This window comes from Molothrus ater, chromosome 5 (genome assembly GCF_012460135.2).
Source record: "Molothrus ater isolate BHLD 08-10-18 breed brown headed cowbird chromosome 5, BPBGC_Mater_1.1, whole genome shotgun sequence".
NCBI classification, from domain to species: domain Eukaryota; kingdom Metazoa; phylum Chordata; class Aves; order Passeriformes; family Icteridae; genus Molothrus; species Molothrus ater.
Window position 1 is genome coordinate 51692159 of NC_050482.2, and position 8294 is coordinate 51700452.

General features: G+C 48.1%; 1 protein-coding gene across 2 annotated transcripts; it reads right to left on the reverse strand.

Annotated features, from left to right (window-relative positions):
- Positions 1-1282: 1282 nt before the first annotated feature.
- HMOX1 (heme oxygenase 1) lies at positions 1283-7419 on the reverse strand. Of its 2 annotated transcripts, XM_036401654.2 has the most exons (5): positions 7313-7419; positions 6874-6994; positions 4068-4559; positions 3341-3452; positions 1283-2007 (listed from the first exon to the last, which is right to left on the reverse strand). In XM_036401654.2, exons 1-5 carry the CDS (start codon positions 7342-7344, stop codon positions 1871-1873), a joined length of 894 nt encoding a protein of 297 aa, XP_036257547.1. In that variant the 5' UTR covers positions 7345-7419; the 3' UTR covers positions 1283-1870. The 2 variants fall into 2 exon arrangements, with proteins under 2 accessions (XP_036257547.1, XP_036257546.1); XM_036401653.2 differs by lacking the exon at positions 7313-7419 and having other exon boundaries at positions 6874-7185.
- Positions 7420-8294: the final 875 nt, after the last annotated feature.

Below are 8294 nucleotides of genomic sequence, written 5' to 3' on the forward strand. Positions count from 1 at the left end.
CTGTCAGAACCCATATTTTCCAGCTTTGAAGTTGCAGTCAGGCTCTGAGGAGAGAGGCTGAGTGTGGTGCAGTGTGTTTCTGAGCTCATGGGCATTTGTTTGTCTCTTTGGGATCTGAGCTTCCTGATCATGTTTGAATGAACAAAATGGTTTAGTTGGGGTGGTTTAGAGTGGCTCAATAGGTAGAACTTAGTTCAAATCTGAATGAACAAGTTGTTGTATTTAAATAGCTATCAAGCAAAATTCCTGCTCTTCAAACACCCAACTATCTTTTTCAAGAATTAACTATTTTTTCTGGCAGGTGGATCCAAATAGAGAACTGTTAAAGGGGGTTGGGGAAGGGATGCAGAGTAGAAAAGAGCCTGAGAATGATAACAGTCCTGTTTTCCCACTGCTCATTCTCAGCAGGACCTGCCTTCTGATTCTTGTTCTTTGAGCAGGTTCAGTTCATTAAAACAGATCAGTAGGAACATGTTTCTTTGGGATTAAGGTCACAGCCAGAACAGGCACATCACGGAGACAGGTTGATCACAGAGGCTTTCTGGGTGATAACACAGCACTTTTGTCAGTACCTGCAGTGCCATACCCAACTGCAGCCTCTCCTGTTCTGGGAGAGCTCCTGGAGCAGGCAGGGCCTGTGGCTGGGCACAAACCCAGCCCTCCAGATGTGCCTCAGCAAAAGGCAAGGAAAGCAAGCTGTGTGCATGGGCTGCTCCAGCAGTGCTGTGTGTTTGGAGTGCCTTTAGCAAGGCCACCTGTGTGCCAAGTCCTGGAAGTGAGGGTGAGGGCAGTGGTTGTGTGCTTGATGCCTCCCTTTCAGCCACCTTGACCAAAACCTGGGATGCCTTTAACTTTTGGGAGGTGAAAACACACGTGGCAATTCTGATTCCAGCTGAAGCTGTTGCAGAGGCAATGCAGCCCTTTGCTGGCAGTTCAGGGAAAGCTTCCTGGTTTCAACCAGCTGAGGGTCCCATCACATTTTGCTTGTGACAGAATAGCAACCAGCACTTATGTGCCACTTCCACCCCCTATAAATACTCTGCACGCTCACTGAATTTCGTGCTGTTTCTAGAAATAGAGCAATGTGCAGGAGCTGAAGGAACCTGCCCCAGCTTAGAACAGGTTATTGTTAGCAGTGAGTGGGAGCAGAGTCTGGCTCCCACTTCTGTCTATTGTTGTGTCTGTGCAGGCAGCAGCTCCAAAAGACATAAAGCCAGGAGGAAGAAAGACACCTCCTTTTTCCCCAGGTAAGGCTTTAATAATAGGAAACACCAGGCTCAAAGACTTTACATTGAAATTTATTATGTGTATAAATTATACAACCAGACAAGAATGACACTGTATGCCCAACAACTGTCTTTTGTTTTTCAAAGACAAAAATAATGGGAAAAAGAAATAAAAAAGACCTACTAATGTCATGTAAAATGAACCCATGGGAGCATGTGGCTCCACAGAGAAAGTGATCACAGTATTATCTAGCAGTATAAAAAATCTGAGCAAACAGAGCTCCAAGGAACTCCATCTTTCTGAGGAAAGACAGATGCCAAAGCTGTGTTTCTGATCCTGTAGGGTTTTTGTAGGCACTCTGTAAAGCAATGACAATTCATGGCCATTGCTTTTAGCCTTTTGCACCCTTGGTTTTTGGTGATAAAGTTAGTCTCTGAGAAGAGCTCACACCAAGCACAGGAGAAACTTTGCCTGAACCCCCTTACAGCACTCTTTGATTTCCGGGGAGAAAAGTCTCCTAGTATTAGTGGCAGAACCAAGATCACAGTACCCAGTCAGGGGTAATTTCTCTCACAAGGACTGGGGAAGGTGGATTAGTTCAGGGTGAGGGAAGTCACAAAGAGAAGGTGAAGGTCCTGCTTTTTCACATGGCAAACAAGCCCACGGCGACCGTCATGGCGAGGCAGCTGAGCGCCACGACCCACCGCAGCAGGGAGGGCGTGCCGGTCGTGTCTGCGCTCCTCAGCTTTGTCCTCTCGCTTCCCTTCCCAGCTGCTGCACCTACATCAAATTGGGAGAAGAAGCAAATAAAGACAAGTGAGAAGAGTTTGTGGCAAGAAGCTGCTAAGGTGCAGTGTTTGCTCTCCCTAGTGCCAGAGCACACCCTGCTGGATTTGTCCAGGGAAGAAGGAGAAAGCCCAGAGCCCAGCTGGGAGAAACAGTGGCAGCAGGTTCTGCTCTCCCAGTGGAGAGGGGAAGCAGCAGACTTGACCTGGGAATCACAAAGGCCCACAGCCCCTCTGCCTGTAGGTGACCACCACCCTCTTCCCTTGTCTCCTTACAGGCTTACACGTGCACTGCCCAGCTCCATCGAACCCCTGATATATGCAGAAGACAGACAAATACTGAAGCTAGGATTTTAAAAGGAATTTTCTGTCCTACTTCTCACTGATTTAATTAGTTCAGCATCTAAAGACCTTGAACAGTCTTCAGCACTCCAAGCAATTTCTGCAGTACGACTTCGGGATGGGATTCCTCTTCCAACACCAAATTTTTCTGAAAATCTTACTTGTATGCATGTATTGGGAAAGGAATGGCAATGTTTCACAGACAACTTTTAATGCCTTTCCCACAGAAGCTGCTTTAAGCTTCACTATCCAGAGATGCTTAAGGTAATGTTTGCTTTTCATCTTTGCCATGGAAAAACTGTAGTTCAATCCAGGATGCACTGAAAACAAATCTCCATTTTAGTTTCAGAATGGGTAGGCCATTTTTTATTTGAATTGTGTGTCCTCATGGAAACTACTCTGCTCTGTAAACATCTGAGCTTACTCCTCACTCAGGTACAGGCCTGATTACATTCCACCATCCAGAGCAGTGCTCACTGTAAACCCAGCACACTCTCTGCAGTGTTTTCAGCAATACTTCTGGGAGGCAGGAAAATGATCAGAGGGAGATACAGTCGAAAAGGACAGGCTGCTGGATAGGACTGTGTCCAGAAGAACCTTCTGTCAGCATCACAGCACCACGGCTGATCTGCAGCACCCAAAATTGATGCCCTTGCTTCTGTGAACTCAAGGTCAGTTTTCTCTGTGGTGAAGGAACCTTACATTTGTTAAAGCCCTAGAGGTGGAGAGAGGAGTCTCTTTTTGTAAAGCTTCCTCCCTGACACACTTTTTGAAGAGCCCACATGTATTATCCTTGCTCTGCCATGTCTAGAAGAAGTTCTGCATACAGCAGTGCCTCTCCTTGCACTGCCTGCTGATGGCTGGAGAAGAGATGGGGCAAGCACCTCATGCTTGTTTCCCAATGGCTTTTACAAACAAGGACAGAGGAGGGGAGGAGGAGGGAAGGAAGGAGCACTGTGAAGCACCTGCCCTTGGAAGTGTCTTACCGTGCTGGTGTGATTTGTTGACATTCCTCGTGCGAAGCAGCTCTGCCTGTGGCTGCACAGGGTGACCATTCTCCTGGCCCTTGGACACCAGCTCCTGCAGTGCCTCGAACACCTGAGGACAAGAAACACTGTCTCATTATGTGGCGTCCTCTTGTTCTTTCCCTGGACCCCCTGCCCCTTCCCCAGGCACTTTAGGAACTAGAGGAAGACACGAGGTTTCAGTCTAAGTCTCCTGGCACATTTTGCATGGAGCAAAAGTTGTCTGTGAGGTCAAGAGGATGTCTTTCAAACTCCTTGTTCTCTTTGCAGGTTCTCCCTGAAGCTTTCAGCTAAGGAGAAGGCTATTGCCCACCTTCTGATGGGAAGGAAAGCAAGGTGCCTCTCACCTAGTCAGAGTGCACAGTGGATCTGTGTAACATCACCACAGAGGCATAGGATACTATGTAGTAATCCCCACTCCCAGTATTAACCCTCATTCATATCTGAATAGTGACACATAGAAGAGACTGGATTCAAACACTAAGGGAGGGAGAAGAGCTTTTCAGAGACCATTGTTTTATTTGGCTGCCAGGTTGGAGAACATGGCCATCCAACTCTGACCTGCTCACCCTGATCCGCAACTTCTCATAAGCTGCCCAGTGCAAACACTGGCCTTGTATTTCCCCCGTAGCTATTTTCTTGTTTGAGAGAGGATGTGGGCTGGCAGGGCTGGCTGGTTGTTACTCACCCGTATATTTAACAGGAATGCTTTCTTGGCCTCCTCCGTGACTCTTTTCTTCGTGGCAAGGTCCATCTCGAGAGCATTCATGCGGGAGCGATAGAGCTGCTTGAACTTGGTGGCATTGGAGACCCCATCAAAGGTGAAGAAAGCCAGCCCTTCCCCAGTGCTGGGCAGCTGGAGAGCCTTCTGGGCAATTTTCTTCAGCACCTGCCCCCCTGACAGGTCTCCCAAATAGCGAGTGTAGGCATGGGCCACCAGGAGCTCTGGCTCGTTCTTGCCTATGTAGTGGAGCCTCTCGACGTACTTCTGAGTAGCCTCAGGACAGGGGATCTCTTCCCTCCAGTTTCGGCCGTAGAAATACTTCAAGTCTTCCTCCAGGGCAGCTTTGCGGTGCAGCTCGGCCGGAAAATACAGAGGGGCATAAACGGGATTGTTCTTGTTACGTTCAATCTCTTCCTCCAGAGCAGAGTAGATGAAGTACAGGGATGCTGTAACCAGCTAAAAGAGAAGAAAGAGGGTGAGCTATAGGTGCATCTCTTTGTCATTTTCAAGTCTGTGAGACAAATTGTACTAACAATAAAGGTACTCGTGGGCACACCCACTATGAGTCACAAACATCTGTGATGTTGCAGATTTCCCACGTGGAAAACAGTGCAAGGTACAGGGAGACACTGTTTAGCCCTTCCCTTCTGCTTGAGATAGCAATCAGGTGAGCCCTTTCCAGCAGGTATTGGTCTTACTTGCTCTGAAGTCACTGCCTCGCCTTCAAGTTAAAGTCTGGCAGCTTGGTGTGATGTGAACTGGAGCCCTGTTTAAGCATTCCTGGTCTCTTCCCGTTCCCTCAGTCAATAGAAAGGGTATTCCCAAAGGTATCCTTTCTGGTACATTGTTCAAATTTGAATGCTCCAAAATGTGGCTTCCCTTTGTGGGGCCTTGTGAGATGATGACACACCCTGGTTATTGTTCAACATATTCATCCTGTCAGCATCCCACCGTCCTGGGAACTGAGGCACCACCACTCTGCTCACTTAGGCGTGCAAGTGGGGTTGCCTCCTCAGTTGCCCCAGGGAGACAAGATAAAAGGGATCTGGAAGCCCAGCCTGCCTCTGAAAGATGTCTTTGTGAAGGAGTGCTGAGAGGCTGTGTTCTCCCCTCTATTTTGAAACCATTGTTATTGTTGTTTTTCCCAGCTTATGTGATACTTTCTTCTATCTGCCAACTTTTCCATGTGATCTGAGACAATATAGCTGTGTTCTTTCCTTCCCCAGGCATTCTGTTTTCAGAGGCTGTTACACCTACACAACCCCTTCCTTACCCTGGGACCCCTTGTGAGCAGCAAATGGTAAAAGATGAAGGTGTTGCAGTAGAGCTGAGTCAGGTTTGGGTTAGGGGGATTATGTTGCTCACAGGAGAGAAAGCTGTTTACTTTCTCACAAAGCAGTCAGTTCTGCAATGAGAGAGTTCCTGTTTCAACCTTGCCCCATTGTGCCAGAAAATAGGACTTTGATAAGCACATGGGCAGTGACTGGTTGTGGAAACAAATATCCACCATCTGGGGGGTCACGTAGCAGGCCAGATATACAGGTCTGCCAAGAGAGTAAACAAAAACAGTTTATTAAACAGTAACCTGTTACCCAGCTTACCGGAAAAGAAACAAAACATGGGAACATTGCCTTCCAAATTAAGCAAAAATGTAGCTCAGCTGCTTGTTTTCAGAGGCAGGTAGTGGTTTAATGAGAAACATGGCTTTTAGACACTTGTTAAATTTTAAAATCCATGTCCCATCTCATTCAACTGTCAGCATGTAAAAATCATCTAAGAAACAAAGTTTTATTCCTGAAGGTCTTTTTACAGCTTGCCTGTGTCAAAGATCACTGCCTAACCAATGCCATATTTCTTACAGCAGGAAGTCAGCACCTGAGATTGAATTTATGCTTGGCTAAGTATTCTGAATACCACCTGTCAGAAATAAGCAGTCTTTTTTCCTAATTCTGTGGATTTATTTGCCAAGGAACAATCCAACAACAAAGTAATTAAGCCACAGGTTGAATTGGTAGCTGTTGTTTGCAAGTCCATGTGTCACTTCCTATAGCCTCTCAGGAATTTCTAGCCCAGGTGTTTGTTTTGGTTTTGCTCTTTGTTTTGTTGTGTGGCTCAGATCCCAGGAATTGTATCTAGCCAGGTTAGGTTAATATGTGGAAATGTTTCTCTTTTATCTTGAAAAAAGCAACAGGCTCCTACTTGTTAGCAGCAGACACAGATTGCTCAAACTCAGTCTGGTTTTGAGTTATTGTTCATGATCTCAGCTGTGGTATAACTCAAGTGACAATGCAAAGTTCAGTGCCAGCAATGATCCCACATCCTCACTTTCTCACCATCCCATCATTATTTCTAGTTGCAGCTGCTTAGAGTGTTGTAAATACAGAATTCTCCCTCTTTTGGGCATTTCAGCTGCTCAAGTATCTGAACATAGTTCTATCTCCATTAACTATGAGTGGCAATAATAACATGCAGGGATTTATGAAGCAAGAGAAAAGCAATAGCATTAGTCCCATCAACCTCTGTCTTTTTTCTCCTGTTTCAGCTTGGCTGCCCATTGTGATATGCAGAGTCCTTTGCCACCTTCTGCAGGGGGAGCCAGTAACACCTCAGGGTGCAGAAGTTTAATGTTTTTCATAGGAGATGCTGATACATCATGTCCCCATCCTCCTCACCTGTACTGACCCCATCCTGCCCCCTTTAGTCCCCTCTCAGTCTCCATCTGATCTATCTGGTGAGGAATTCCCATCCCCAAGCAATGCTGCTGAAGTACCTTAAACTCCTGGAGTGACACCTGCCCCTTCTGGAAGTTCCTCATGAACGGTGTGTTCTCTGCCTGCTCGTGCACCTCCTTGGTAGCTTCCTTCAGCAGTTCTGACAGGTCTGTGGACATCCTGGGGAAGAACAGTGAAACAGGTATTAGTGCTGTCTCCTCTGACAAAACAGATCTTTGCTCTCTAGGACAAAAGGGGGAGCCTGGGGTGGCAGAAAAAGGAGCAGAGCGTTCCCGAGAGATGTGGATGAGACCCAGAGAGCACCAGCTTTCCAAACAGTGTCCCGAGCAAGGAAGACTGACAGACTCCATCCAGAGGTGGAGGCAGCAGCATGCCTTTCCCTGCAGAGCAGGAACAGGAACAGCATTCCTAAAAGCAAGGCAAGAAACACAACACTCCTCTGAGAAAACTTCCCTCTCACTCCCGTCCCGCTCTCACCTCTCGGAGTTGTGTGACTGGGAAGTTTCCATGTTTCTCCACTCCTCTGCTTCCCTGCTGTTGCTGGTGCTTTGCTCCTTCCTTCCAGCTCCCAGGACAGTGAGGCTCTGAGCTGGGCAGCCTGTCCCAATCCAGCTTTATAGTGCCAGGCCACGTGAGCAGGAGCGCTGACCTCAGAGCAGCACAAACTTCTTACAACACAGCAGCACTTCCCTCCCAGCCCGCTGACACCCCTCCTGGCCCCAGCCCCCAGGAACCAGGAGGAAGTCACCAGATGCATCCTGATTACTAAGCAAAAACCAGAGGACGTCCAGAAACTTCTCTTTTGAGGGTGCTTGGCTCTGTAACCCTTTCAGTGCCTTGCCCGTGGCAGACAGAGCCCGGGTATTGCCAGAGGTGCTCCTTGTCCTGCGCACGGCAGGGTTGGACAAGGAGGGTGGATTTACAGAGCTGATGCCTGGGGCACAGAGGGCAGCCTCCTCGCCCTGCACCCCAGTCTGTGTGCCTTGCACTCTTCCTGGAGAGCTAATCCAGCCCTGACCCTCACCTGCTCGGGCACAGCTCAGGTATAACCATCCCATCTCCCGTGGCTGTGCTCAGGCACCACCAGCTCTGGCCTGCTGGTGCCAGACCTGCTCTTGTGCAGCTCCCCCTTGCCCTGTCACTTTGCACAGAGCCAGCACAGGTGTGCCAGCACCCATGCACAGCAAAAGCCCTTCCATGCTCTCCTGCTCATGGAAACAATGGCATTGGATGCGTTTGACAGCTGGCTCCTGTCGTCACCACATCAGCATGCAGGGCAATTCAGGAAAATAGCACACCCATCTCCTAGATTCCCAGGAGGCTGGGGTAGCTGAAAAGATATCATACAGGACTTGAGGGACACTGAGGAAATCTGCAGGGACTTTCAAAGGCAAATAATTCCTCTGATTTGGGAAAGGAGTTGGATATGGTGCTTCTCCCAGTAGGTGTTTCTCTGCTG